The sequence below is a fragment of the Phoenix dactylifera genome, chromosome 2 (genome assembly GCF_009389715.1).
Source record: "Phoenix dactylifera cultivar Barhee BC4 chromosome 2, palm_55x_up_171113_PBpolish2nd_filt_p, whole genome shotgun sequence".
In the NCBI taxonomy this organism is placed as follows: domain Eukaryota; kingdom Viridiplantae; phylum Streptophyta; class Magnoliopsida; order Arecales; family Arecaceae; genus Phoenix; species Phoenix dactylifera.
This window is the reverse complement of record NC_052393.1, coordinates 28,470,714-28,485,602: the sequence shown is the minus strand read 5'-3', so window position 1 is coordinate 28,485,602 and position 14,889 is coordinate 28,470,714. Positions and strand designations below refer to the sequence as shown.

General features: G+C 35.4%; 1 protein-coding gene and 1 non-coding gene across 3 annotated transcripts in view; one reads left to right on the top strand and one right to left on the bottom strand.

Annotated features, from left to right (window-relative positions):
- The first annotated feature begins 3,573 nt into the window (after window positions 1-3,573).
- Window positions 3,574-14,889, top strand: part of LOC120109958 — a 34,460-nt gene continuing 23,144 nt past the window's right edge. For both annotated transcript variants that reach the window (XM_039123873.1, XM_039123872.1), the window contains exons 1-8: window positions 3,574-3,806; window positions 5,333-5,466; window positions 5,629-5,713; window positions 6,273-6,326; window positions 7,261-7,352; window positions 7,450-7,553; window positions 10,344-10,407; window positions 11,882-12,287. In XM_039123873.1, the coding sequence (XP_038979801.1) occupies window positions 3,768-3,806; window positions 5,333-5,466; window positions 5,629-5,713; window positions 6,273-6,326; window positions 7,261-7,352; window positions 7,450-7,553; window positions 10,344-10,407; window positions 11,882-12,287 (978 nt within the window). In that variant the 5' untranslated portion in view covers window positions 3,574-3,767. The remainder of the gene's footprint in view (window positions 3,807-5,332; window positions 5,467-5,628; window positions 5,714-6,272; window positions 6,327-7,260; window positions 7,353-7,449; window positions 7,554-10,343; window positions 10,408-11,881; window positions 12,288-14,889) is intronic.
- On the bottom strand, window positions 5,181-5,252 carry TRNAT-CGU. Its single transcript has one exon. It is a non-coding gene; the product is annotated as a tRNA-Thr (tRNA).

Here is a 14,889-nt window from a genome sequence, read left to right as displayed (position 1 = left end):
GCCAGGTTAACTAAGCAGGAACTTGCTAGCTAGGGCAGGATCCATTTCTCAATCAAGCAGTGGGATCCTTGCTCACCCAGGTTAAGAAGGTTCAAGTCAACTTTGGTGATCGTTGTGGGACCTTCGCAATGATCTCAAGTCTACCATTGAGCGGCATATCAATTAGCGGTGGCATGCAAAAAAGCCTAAAATTTCCGCCTCATTTCCTTTATTTATTCTCTAACTTTCTCCTCTAATCTTCATTTACCATAATAGCCATTCTTCGACCCTCCTTGTTCTTCCACCTTCTCAACATTCGATAAGCATTGGTGCCCCTTGTTTCTCTCTTCTAGAATCTAAGGAGAAACTGAATCTCCTCCTCTGCTTCTAGATCCTAACCTCCTTCGAGGTCAAGTAAGCTTGACAGATCCCTATTTATGTTGCTCCACCCTATGGTGGTCTGTTGATCAACATGCTTATCGGATCCTGCTGCTTAGCGATAGTCGATGGGTGATCACAAGCCTGACCTAGTGGCTCGGTGTTGAGATAGGGTATACCCCATTTTCTTAAAACTAAAACTAAAGAGATAGGACACCCCCTGTCACCATGAAACTAGGCCTATATATCTATCTTTTCTCTTCTAGCCACTATTTGTGCTGCTAGCATCTTCAGCAACCTCGCCGTCCACTAGGCAGCAGACTTAAATGCTTTTTTACCACAACCTTATTTTATGATCAAGAATTGCCTGTAGCCATGGGATTATCTTTTTCCAGATCTGAGAAGCACGAATATCTCATGATTGCCTCTTCTTGGCCACCCACATGCTTGCAAGGGTCTGCCACTCGATCGGCGTCGTTTAAGATCTTAATTGAATGATCAGTTTCTTGCTCCTCTCTTTTTGATCACTTAATCCAGTTGGTTGTCGCCATCTCCATCGCTGCCTCTTGGTTGGTGGTTCTTCTCTTACTATTGGGCACCTGAGGCCAGCAGAGTGGATCCTCTGCCTACCCTATGGCCATGCCATAGGCTATGGAGAAGGGACTTGACCCCTCTTTCCCTCTCCATTTCCCTCTCTCTTTCTTTCTTTGATGCCACCTCTATCATTAGATTCATGTGACCTCTCTTCCCTTGGGGCATTATGTTCTTATTCTAGATAAATAAGCATATTTGTGTTTTTCAATGTACAAACATTGGTAATAGGTGCATGCATATATAAAAAAGTACATACTTGAAAATGTTTCTGTAAGTTATTGCAAAGATAGGAGTATAATGATACTTTTAACTATATTAGAGAACTATAACCTGACGAACATTATATTGACAATTCAAGGGATATACCTGAATTTATCATGTTAGCCTTCTTATTGGTTGTTCATTAGCCCTTATAGTTTTAAACTTGTATTAGGGACACATCTAAGATGTTTGGCCATGCACCCAAATCCAGTGTGCAATCTCCAGTAATTGAAGAATAGATATAGATGTACATATCTTAAAAGCCTTCTAACTCCATACGGAACTCGCATATAGCAAATAATAGAAAAAGAAACCATTGTTCAAAATAGTTGAAAAAGAACAACTTTGCAACATATTAGGTGAGAGATTTTGGCGCCTCTCACCTTATTGTCATAGACAACCCCCAATACGCATCACCATTTTTCCAGGGCTACCAATATTAAGAGGTAGGCGTGTATGCTTTTTTTAAATTTTTCCTTGGCTATTAAAATTTTTGGATCCCTTCTCTATCCAAGAAAAAAAAGCCTTTCCAACCTTATTGACTTTGGGTCTTTAGACTTCTCTTTCAATCCCATGTGCCTTTCATTTTATCTTCTTCTCGACACCCTACATAGCAAAGAAGGTTAAACATGGAAGAACTTCTTAATATCTTAATTAATGATTTTGATGTATAGAGTACCCTCCCCTTTTGACAATTTTTAGATCCATCCAAAAGACGATGCCCTCCACCTCACTATATGCTATATATTTCTAGCATCATCAATGTCATATCATTCCAGAGGCACCAATACTTTGATGATATTGATGGTGAGGAGATATTGCAAATTTCTTTTTTTTGTTTTCCTTTCTTTTATTTTACCCATTATCATTTATTTATTTATGATAGAAGAGATAAAGGAACTCTATTGATTCCCATTTTCTACATGACAAGAGAATCGATGGCGATGGACAACAATCTTTTTAGACAAAATCCTCCTCCTCTACTTCTATAGCTCTAGTTCTCTCCAACTCTACTATACTCACTCAAACTTCATTAATGCCCCAAATCATTCATCATTTGTAAACCTATTCTAAATCAGGAATATTCAAGTCCAAGATTTTTCACTAATACCGAATACTCTCTTCCAACATCATACAGGTCTACCCTACATATTATTGAACCCACAACTTAGTTCTTTGGTCCCAACTTAATCTTTCTATTGTTGCCGAGTCTATTATTGAATCTAATATTGCTCCTTGGCTCATATTGTAGTTGAATTATCATGGATTCATATATTATTGAAGGATCTTGGTGTTTTCCTCTCTTCACCATCAACTTTTTTTAGTAACAATATTTGTGTTCTATCTCTTGCTTTTAGTCCAATTTATTATGCTCGTACCAAATATGTCGAAGTGGACTATTACTCTATTCATGAACAAGTTATACATGGCGACTTTCATGTTTGCGTTGTTGGTACAATTGATCAATTAGCTAATATATTTACCATGAGTTTTATCGCAACAAGATTTACTAAACTTTGATCTTAGCTTCACATCACTCATATGCTGTTTTGCTCGAGGGAGCATGATAGCGTATCACCCATTAATACCACCAAATCTGCTTCGCCAATGCACATGATAATTTCACTAAGATTTACTTCTATTCTAGAGGAAACAAATAATGCCATATATTTTCTTATGATAAAGGAAACAAATAATGGGGTATATTTTCTTATAATAAAGAGAAAAAATAATGGCATATAAGGAAATAAATTATAGCATATATTTTCTTATGATGAAGAAAATAAATAAGGATGTACAAAGAAATATATCATGTCATATATCTTCTTATGTTATTGTATAGTTGACCGATCTCAATAATTATAGTATATCTTATATCATTATAATTATATCCATAATTGTATAACCAATCTCTTTCAAAATTTTTATATAATGTACATATCTCATCGCACCTTGTATGATGCTCTTAATATAATAGTCTTCATTCTCTCTTACTAAGCACTTAATTTTCTTTAGCACAGTATTATTAATTTTTAAAATTTTATATAAAGATAAAATCAACAAATATAGCCTTAACTTTTTCTAATTTATTTTTTATTTTTATTTTCGTTCTTTGTTTTCAATTAGACAAAATAGCTGCTATTGGAGGCATTTCAAGTGGAGTTGCTAACTTTTTTTTTTTTTTTTTGGCTGGACGTGTCGTTCCTTCGTTGGCTGCCTCGTCCGGTTGTCACTTGCCACGGGGCCGTCGTGACCATGACCATCACAATCAGAAACATCTTTGGATCAACACCACGCGTCCTCATAAATTCTCTCTCTCTCTCTCTCTCAATTTAAAACTAAATCCAAACCGCTCCAAACTCCTGCCCCACCACCCTCTGTTTCTTTTCCCTTTCTCCGGATACCTCAAAGCAATCCATCCTCCAACCTTCTTTCCCCTTCCACGCTTCTTTATAATACTAAAGCCAAGAGGAAAACATCAATAGTATCACATCTAAGTCTCTCGGCCCTACTCTTCTTCTTCCTCCTCCTCCTCCTCCTTCTCATCTTCAACCATGTTCGTGAGGAAGCTTGTGGAGAAGGCCTCCAAAAAGGTAAAATTTTTCCATTCCTCCAAACTTCTCTTCCCCTCGTCTCACCCATCGTTATCTTTCTTCATTTCTTCCTACTTTTTTTATTTCTCGGAATGGTTTAGTTATGGAGATAAAAGAAGGGGAAAAAGTACGATCTTTTGCTACAATTCTCAGTAATGATGATTAGATTTCGCAATCCAACAGAGTCGGATACTCTAAATTGTGATCTCTTGATCCTTTCAATTTTATCCGATCTCCAAGAGACCTGAACTGTGATCTAAGGAGATAGATCTTGGCCCTGGAGATCTCTCGTATCTCGATATCGCGGCATTGGAGATATTTAATAAATTAATATTAGATAGAGAAACGGCGTGTAACGCCGCGCTACCAGACGTCGTGGTCTCGTTAATATGGATGCAGTTTTATGTTATTCCATTTTATGATATGCTTTGAATTGTTGAGCTCAGCCGGTTAACTTGTTTAGATTTAGATATATCCGTCGTATGAGGTGTACGAGTTTTTTTTTTAATATGTATTTTATTAGTTTAACTGGCAGCTGGGTTTGGAGTCCTCCAACCAACAGTGATAGCCGGTGAGTGGGTCCAGTGGAGCAAACTTAGTTGAGTGCCGACCAAAACCTTTCCACATGGTGGTCAAGGACAGGATCTAGTTATTGTTTGTTTCCCTTCAGGTTGGTTTGGACGGCAGAGGGGTCGCCAGGGAGTTGAAATGATGTAGGTGCTTAGAAGCCTACACGTGTACCTGATTGGCACACTATGTACCATGATGCCATCATATATATGACATCCATGATAGCTGCCTTTAGGGAAAGGCAATGCTTATAAAATTAACATGGGCCCAGATGAAGAATCCCAAGAAAACAGGTTTAGTATTTGTCTGGGGGGTTGTTTGTGAGGTGGGGTGTAGGCAAATTAAAAGATTAGTTTTCTTATTACTCTCAATTGACTTTATGCTACTTCAATATATTTCTTCTAGGATATAGATAGACTTGATACGAAGCTTCATGTTCCATGTCTTTGAATTCACCCTTCTTTTTGCCTCCCTTAGAGTACGGGACTTTGATTAAAAGAACGTAGAGTTGTTTGAGAGTGAGCGCGTCGAATTGCATGTGGATTGGGAGTTGCATGGTTTGAAATATGTGGATGTGATAGTTTTCAGATGTATGGCCATTTGGAAGTTAATATCAGATGGCAAAATGCCAAATCCTTGGCACGGTGTGATAATAAATCGAAATGTTGATTTATTTTTTTTCTCACTACTTGTTAGTTAGTGTGAGAATGAGTCAGTTCTATTAGAACATCAAATGAAATAATGAAAAAAAATATCAAACAGATATGGAACGAAATTATGTAAAATTTTATTTTAAGCTAACAAAGCTCCCGGCGAGGATCGAACTCGCGACCTTTCGCTTACGAAGCGAACGCACTACCACTATGCTACGGAAGCTGAATGGTCGTTCCATTTACTTTTAATTTATTGTTGTTTCTACTGTTTATTTTCCCGCCCTCTCTCCTTGCTTCCATCAGCACATCGGAGGCGGCATCAACGGTATACGAGAGGAGGACGTGAACCCCCGCCTCATCTTCCACTATGGCGTCCCCGCCGGAGCCTCCTCCATGGCTTACGACCCCATTCAACACATTCTCGCTGTCTCCACCAGGTAATCCCCTTTTTTTCTTACTAATTTCTTCAGCCACAGTTTTTTTTTTAATAAATAAAGAAACTCTTAATATATCGCATTTAATTTGATGCCCGTCGACTAGCCTTTCTGAGAAAACTGACTGTTAGTTTGCTGTGTAATTTGTGTGGTTTATGGTGTCAGAAATGGACAGATCAAGTTATTTGGGAAGGACAACACCCAAGCTCTGCTTCAGTCCCAGGAAGCTGTCCCCAGCAAGTTCTTGCAGGTTCGTCCACTTCCATCTCGCTTTGGTACTTCGGTTTCTTAATGGTTTTCAACAATATGCTGTAATTTTGGAGTTTCTTTTGTTGCTGATGACTTTAAAATATAATTGAATTGGTCTGTTAACTGTTAGCATAGAATTAGATACTTGAAATTTAGCGGACTTAAATATTTTAGAATCATAAGCATAATGCATTTTTGAAGAACAGAAATATTTTATTCTTCTGGAGACAAGCTATTGGTTTTTTGAGTTGTTCATATAAAGTATATTCTTTCAATAGAATACCGAAAATATATAGTCTGTTTAAACATACTGCATGTCATTGTTTGCGTTTCTGTTAAGTTAAAAGATTATAGTTTCTGACATGTTAACTAGTTGTAAGTGCAGGAAGAAAATGAGCTGCATGTAATCTGACAACTAATTTCTGGACCTTTATGTATTCTGTTTGTTAACAATGTCAGCTAGCACTTCTATAATTCTATTATGGATTTGTTCAAGATGATTCCTTTTAAATTGTTGCCATTTTTTCTTTTGGAGCTATAATTGTTTTTTTTTATTGCAGTTTATGGAGAATCAAGGCATCCTTTTGAATGTGACTGTTCAAAATCACATCGAGGCAAGTTCTTTTGACAAACAAATTATTTACATCATTTATTTTGATATTTAGGCTATTTCTTTGGCTTATGAATTATAATGCGAGCTAGAAGGACTGCTTTTTGGTTAAGGTTCTAAGTTCTAACTGCATACAGTTTTTCTAAGCACATGTAAGCGCCTTGTTGAGATTACGGTGGTTATTCACCACCACTTAAGGTTTTAAATTTCTAGAAACCACATGGTTATATAGCCAAAGGGAATATACTATGCCTAAAATCATCCGAAGCATTTTATGCTTTTGATTGAAAGTGCAGAGTCCCCAAGGGGCCTGCATTAACGTTGCCATCCTAAGGAAATTGGACTTAAGTCCTTAAACTGAACCTGAGAACTCTTTGCTTGGAGAGGAAGGTACAACCAGCTGTGCTAACAGATGTTGGTTCCTTCAATTTGTATTATATGCATACTAAATACTACAATACTGATAAATAGGATTATACATGCCAGAGTTATATTTGAACGTGGACCAAATGATGTATTTATCAATTAGAGTTACTGAATGGGTTTTCTTTGCAACCTCCCCTAATAATTTGTCTCATGATGTGGATCCCCAGGGTCTGGAGAACGTGAATAATCTTCCATGTGTTTGTCTAAGCTTGTATTATCTCATTATAGTTACTTTATTCTCCTAATTATTGATTTTTTTCCTAATTACTTTCTGCTGAGTTAATTGGTTCATACATAGGATAAATATCAAAATTAGCATTCTCCATGTTAAGTTTTGGGCAGCCACTGCAGATCTTTATGTTTTCCAGTATGTTATAAGGTGCAGCATAAATTTTGGTGTTTCTTTTTTTATTGCATACCAGGTGCATAGTTTCTTCGCAAAAATGAGGTGTTCAATTAGTAGGTTCTGTCATTGATGTAAATCCCTTGTAAATACAAAATCATTGTTTCAGGTGTGGGACATTGATAAGAAACAATTGTGTAATATGCATATTTTCAATGAGGAAATTACTGCATTTTCTGTTGTGCAACAAAGTTTCTTTATGTAAGTATTCTCCAGCTTTACACATTATCTGGTTTGCTTCTAAAAGTAATACTTCCAATTATTATAATGGCTAAATTTGGTTCTGTACTTCACCTAGATATGTTGGGGATCGCCTTGGAAATATATCTGTTTTGAAGCTGGACCATACTCTAAATCATCTAGTTTACATGCAGTATAGAATTCCTTTCTCAAAGTCCCATGGTGAGATATTTTCCCACATTCTGTTTTTGTTCATTTCTTTAGTTGTGGATTGTTGCACTTAACGTTTTTTTTTCTTTGCTTTCTAAGAGTTGAACATACATATTACACTTGTACACCAATACATGCCTTCATGCATATGTTATATGGATTTTTTTTTTTTTAGAACAGAAAAGAAATGTTACCATAACAATATGAAAATCTCATTGAATAAAAAAACTAGCAGTAAAATAGTGTATGAATTCTTAGAATGCTTAGCATTTCCAGAAGCAATGAAGCTTGAGTCCTTATGAATTATGCTTTTTAGGTAATTATATATTTCATAGAAGATAATTTTTGAACTATATTTATGAGCACACCAGGAATTTCATTGTGGTAAGTGGTAACAAACCTTTATTCTGTTCATATGAGACCCTATTGTTTACATGTTACATGTTACATGTATATGATCTTTTGAAGTGCTGATATTGGATAGCTGCCTTCTGCATGCATAAAATTTGCAAATGATGTGCTGCTAGTTGATATGCCTTGGGTTAAGTGAATATCAAGTTGATTTTTATAAAAAGGAAGGTACGAAGTTTAATAAATGAACATGAATTAACCTAAAATTACCTAAAATTTAAGTAAACTTGCGATCCCCAAACTAAATTATTTTCTTTATATTGATTATATTATTGTTTGATTATATTCATTAATAACTAGGAAAAGCTGACGTTCTTGTCTCTGATAGGATCAATAAAATGTGAATGAACTGGACATATATTACTTTATTGTAGTGTTACAAAAATTGGATTTGTGGAGGATTTGTACTTCGCTGACATAATGTAAATACAACTGTACAACACTAATGAGGATTCTTGGATGAAGCATATGCTATGGAAATTGCAAAGAGAACGAGATTATAGGAAGAAACCCTCGTATAGGGTGAGGCACATATAGACATTTTTATAACATCGTTGCCTCATATATTGCGGGTGTTGATGGTAAGTGATGGCTCCGAGGCTTAACAACAGAGCAAGGTTGTAAATGTGTTGGATCTTGGGGAGACCCAATCTGAACTGAGACAGGTTAGACATACATGCATGCGACTGGTGGCCCAAATTCTTACAGGTCCACCTAGGGGCAAACAAAAGGTAAATCTGTTTAACCATGTTAAGAGGATTTTTAAGAAAGATAGGGTCAAAAAAAGTTTCTCAAATTTCTTGAGAATTTGAAGAATCATGTGTGATGGCAGAACACCAGAAAAATAAACTAAAATCATTTAAAAATATTTGTAAAATTCTGGAAAATTGTTGAAGAATCTAGAACAATTAAATGCTCAAGCTCCAAACTTGCAAACTTAGAAAGGTTTGCATTATAATCATGTACATAAGAATACTTTTAGGAATAGCATCAGAAGGTGTATCGAGAGTCTTAAACAAGTTTAAGATGGTTATAAATGGCTTTGGTACCCTTTATGTATAAGTAAAAAGGTCAGAAAAGAGTAGAGACTAGAGAGTGTGTGGATGGAAATAGTGTTATTCATTTGGAAGTCACTTTGTATTTGGAGGCCTAATTGGAGAATAAGATTTATGTAGCCAACCTCAAATTGATGGGATAAGGTCATTGATTAATATTTTTTTAGTGTGCATATAAATGCACCTTATATTGATTTCCTTGAAAAATTTATTTGTCAAGTTCTATGTATTGGTTTATATAGCATGTGGACTACTAATGAACCTTAACTTCCTTTTTTAACAAGGACAACAAAATGTTGACAAGGCCATGGGTTAACTTTGTTTTCTTTAAAAGAAATATTTACCAGTTAGCTGTTTCTTGTTTAGCTAGTATTGTATTTGTTCAATATCATGACTTTGCTTTCATGGATCCATTTCAATGTTCAGTTGTAATAGGACTTTGTACAACCGGGCAAAGGAATTTTCTGTAAACATTTAGCAAGATTTTTTTTCCCACTTATTATCTGGTCATGCTTTTTTTATACAATATCTCAATTAAGAGAACGATCTTCTACCAAGTATGGACATCCTGGCATTTTAGCTTCAGGATTGAGTAGGTTACTTCCTGGTGATCAGTTTATTACTTTTTTGTACAGTTCCTCTCGTTATTTTCACATTGCCTATGAAAATATCTTTTCAAATTTTCCCTTAAAATTTGTCTTCTGCTTTCTTATATGTTCGTATTTCATTCTCTTCCTGTTAAGTCAACTTCTGTACCTGCTACGTCCAAAGAAGGAATTCTTTTTTTTTTGAAAATGTAGTACAATGCATGGGAATTTTTATCTTGGGAACCTATTTATTTGCTTGTTGACTTTAATGGATGAAATTGAGGGATCTTCAGTTGCACATGGTAGCCTAAATGTCCTCAGTTTAAGTATGCAGATACATGCGGTTGATCTTTGATGAAATTACTCTGCACTTAGACTTTGGAAATGTTGAATATCAATTGTCTTCAGCTAATTTGTGGTTTCACCAACATGGATATAATGATTTATTTTGCTCTGATCTTGAAATAGTTTGTACTTTCATGGGAGTAATTTGCATTGCATTGTGTCATTTGCATGATTTGGCAATTATTGAAGCACAGTGTGCTGACACAGCATTTGTACAGAAAATGCCACAGATGTTGTCGTAACATCAGGTTATGATGGCATAAACCTTAAATCACCACTATTCTTGGTTGTTGTAACATGTCTGGAAAAAGAAATGATTTGTTATCCAAAGTGCTCTCTTTAGTCTACTGTATTAAGGCCATTTTACTAAATGATTTGAAAAGCTATTCTATCCGGTATGGCAGCTGAGGCAGCCAAGGAGACTGCAGTCACATGTACATTACAACAGCCAATGGCAGAAAGCAAGAGGTCAGTTCTCATAATGCTCTCTCTCTCTCTCTAAATTCTAGTGCCAATTTAATCTGCTGGAAGGCTCAGCAATTTCGTCTTCTATGAATTTGTACAAACTTCCTTTTAGGTTGTTAGGGATTTTAACCTCTCAAAGAACATGCCAGGTCATGTCAAATTTTTACATATATTTTATGGGAGAGAGAGTTGTTGACAGTGAGTATGATTACTGGGTGTTGTCATTTGGTTAGTCCAAATTTCACGTCAACAAGGAGATGACATCATAGGAAGAAGTGCATTGAAAGCTTGGCTACATGGACTTGAGTATGTGTTTCAGTCACATGTGTATGTCTTATTAGATCCTTCAAATGTCTAAGAATTTATTTTCACATATCCATACGCAGGTGTTATTCCAATATCCATGTTCAAGTGTTCAGTGTGGGTACAATTATGATGGTGTGTGTATAGTTTTTTGGGTCTAGATTAAAGCAGGTGTTCAAGTGGTCTCATGTTAGAATTCCTATGCTGCATCAGGGTATCTCAATTAATGGACTGAGGCCTAGGGCAATTCAGGTGAATGATGGTAGGAGATGTTGGTTCTCTACAAGCCATGGATATGTCATGGAATTATTCTCCATGATTAGAAGATCACTAGCATCAAAATAAATCATGTGGCTTAACTATTGTGAAATCTTATAATTTAAATTGACTCCCTGAAAAGTGGAAAATTCTTTAAATTGCCGATCATCTTAGCAATCAGTTTCTCCCCCAGAATCCATTAGACTTGTTTTATTAATAGTGCAATGAGAAATACTTTCTACATTGTTGTGTTTCTTTATGTTGCTAGTCAGTTATTGTTCTCTTGCAAACTAAATGCTCTTTTATGTTGCCATTAACGTGCATGGTAGTGTATATGTGTTCCATTTTGTTTGTAGAAAAATTGTTGAATGCATTCAAGGGACCAACTAGGAACTAACATAAATGTTGTTTAGCATCTAATGCCATTACACTGATTTCTGTGAGTCTCGCAAGTAAAGCATCATTTAAGCTGTTGCAATAATTTATATGAAAAAGGGATAAATATCTCCTTAACTTTTTAAGTTCATTGTTTTTATCTTGCCAATACCCATTTTAGGTCAGGAATATGATGTGTGACTTGGAGAATATATTCCTAGTATTTAGATGGGTTTAATGCTGCAGAAGTTTCACCTATTAATTGCCAAGTGAGGATGGCATTATTCTACAAACTTAAGGTTTTATTATATAAACAAGAACCAAGCGTTGTTTATACAAAAGAAGTTGTATATTTTTCTGTCACTATCCAATATGGTAGTTACATTTTTTTTTAACACCTTTATTTTGGGGTGATGAAGTTTTTGATTTACGGTCCTAACATTCCTCTAAACTTCTCCTGACAGTTAGTTGTAGTATTATCAGGATGCATAAGAACTTCTTGCTATGTCTAAACTCTTTTACAACATTCTTTGCAAAGCAGGGTTCTTATTATTTTTAGAGATGGAGTTATGAGCTTATGGGGTATACAAGAAAGTAAAGTTGTATTCACTGCTGGTGGAAATGTGCAACATAAATCACTTTATGAACCAAAAAGTGTAGTTTCAGCATGCTGGGCATGTGCCATTGGAAGTAAAGTTGTTGTTGGATATGATAGTGGAGAAATATTTCTTTGGGCCATACCACTGATTTCAGCTGAGAAAACTATCCCAGTGACAAACAGAAAAGAGTCATATGCTGCTCCAAGTGTTCCGCTTTTCAAGCTCAACCTTGGATATAAGATGGACAAGGTCCCTATAGTTTCTTTAAAGTGGTTTGCTGGTGACGGAAGGGCAGGTCGATTATATGTTAATGGGTTCTCTGATCATGGATCTTCTCATTCATTTCAGGTCTGAAGCTTCTAATGATGATATGATTTATGCCTGTTCTTATTTGTTCAATCGATTTGCATCAAATTGTTCTTTTGTATAATAATGTTAATGATATATGACATATAAGAAGTATTGACGTACTCAAAATTTAGCAAGTTTTCCCTTAGCATTTTTCTTTTCTTCAAAATATCACAAGGTGGTTGAACATAACTTTCAATACATAAGATTCAAAAGATATTCTCTATTCCTTGATTTGGTGCAGATTTCTGTATTACAAAATTTCCACCTTAGAGTTTTTAGAGATATTTCGGGTGTTCAATGGTGCTTCTACTCTTTCATAACACCTTTCATGGACTTCCATGGAAGTGCTTTGAAGAGAGTTGGTACTTCATATATGTATCATTCATACTTAACATGTTCAAGTAAGTATAGGCCACATAAGATTTATAAAGCAAACTATAAATAGGTAGGCATAAGGGTATGTACATGCAGATATATATCCTCAAGCAGAGGAAATGTGGGGAAAAATTTTCAATTGTTGAACAATGAAATGTAGATAATTTGTAGTGCAAATTTTATTCTCATAATAACAACATGGGCAATGTTACCTAACAAGGTTAGTAGAATAACTGGAAGATGTTTTTCCTTCGATAAGGGAGAACTCAAACCACTGTAGAAATTTGAAAGGACATCATGTTGAAGTGTTTGAAGTCTTTTGGCATATTAGATTTAAAGCCAAAATTGTTGAATAGATTTTTGGGACCTTTTTGGCATATTTGCAGCAAACTTTCTGGACCAAAACCTGAGTATATAACTGTTTTGGCCCTTTTGGGTATATATAGGTAGTTTCTGTAGTTGCCAAAATGAATCTAAATCTGTATATTATTTCCTATTTTATTTGTTCCATTTTTTTACATTTATGTTTATACATTAATTAATCTTCCATTATATGGATATTAAAAGATATGTAGTTTACTTATTGTTCATATTACATTTTTTTCCCTTCAACATAACACCCTTCAAAAACATTTTTAAAAGGTGATCCATAAAATTTTATTTCACAGAATAGTCTTCCTCCCATCATGATGTCAAGGAGGTAGGGAGGCGAAAAAGTGTGACAAGAGCTGCAAGCCTAGCAAGTTACAATTTTTCATTTCAATTTTTAATTCAATATCCGCTTTGAGAAAGAGGACTTTGGTTTTAACCTAAAGTCTACGATTCTTCTATGCTATACCTAGTTCCATCATCCATCTTGATGCCATCTACGAAACTCGAGCCAATAACAATACACAAAAGTCCAGTTTCAAAATCTAGCTTGTGAATTAGGACTTCAAATTCTGGTTTTTATAAAAAAAGAATGAAAGTCCTTTCATAAATTGGTTTTTAAAATCAATTTTAACATGGGCTAGATCATTTTAACCAAACACTTGACTCCAAGAGCTTAAGTTGAAAGGGAATGAATTGGTAATATATATCAAGCTTAACGCTCCCTATTACTTGAAGCTTGACCTTGCACATGGAGATTGAAATGCGGGCAAGATGACCACCAGTTATTAAACAAATCATTGACATGGAAGATTAGAACTCTTAACCTCTAGCAGCTTGAGCTCTTATACCATATTAACCAATCTTTTGACCCTAAAAACTTAAGTTGTTAGGGAATGAATCAGTAATGTATATCATGCTTAATAAATTAAAACTATTAAGCATAGATAATTCAAGAATAATTTATTTATAAAGATATTGATATATGTTAATATTTTTGTAGGGGTGGCAATTGGGCCGGGTTGGACTAGATACATGCCGGGTCCGATACAGGATAGAACAAAGTCTATCAACTTGTGCCCGACTTATTTATTAAAGGGGCAAAAATCCAAATCCGAACCTGACCATTTTACTAGATAGGTAATCTAACCCAATCTACAACGGGTTGAAATAAGTTAAACAGGTTAACGGTTAAGCATTGCCACCCTTATTTTTTTGTATATATAAATATGTGCACTTCAAAATGTGCCAAATTTATTATAAATTTCATCTTTTAATTTAGAGACAAACTATCAAATAAATGATTAGGAAAAATTATAGTTTCACCCTCTCGACTTTGCTTGAGTTTCCCTCAGACCCCTCTAGTTTAAAAAAATTTACTTGGCTCCCTCAAGTTAGATCCAATGTCATCCTTTGATGCATTAGCCATTCGACATTATTAGAACACTATTCTAAATGACATAAATGCCCTTTCTCTCAACCTTTGCACAAAGCTCTTTACCAAAATCAAGGTTCACCGTCTCGGTACCGGATCCTGTATCGGTGCCACACTAGCACTATGTCGGTATGGTATAAGGTCTTTCCGGTATACCGAGCTTCGGTATGCCACCCATACTAAGTACCGAACTGGTATGGTAAAGTACTAGTGCCGAACCGGTATGGTAAGGTACGCTCTGTACTGCTCGATTTAGGCCGGTACGACGACCCATGACCAAAATTGTTCCACTCTAATCCCTCAATTCTAGCCTTTCCTCTTGAACAGTCCAATGAACTAACTAGAAATCTTTTATATTAGAGTTGATCATTTCATCTTTCGGATATTTTTCAAGGAGAATTACATGCTCAAGGCCCAGCC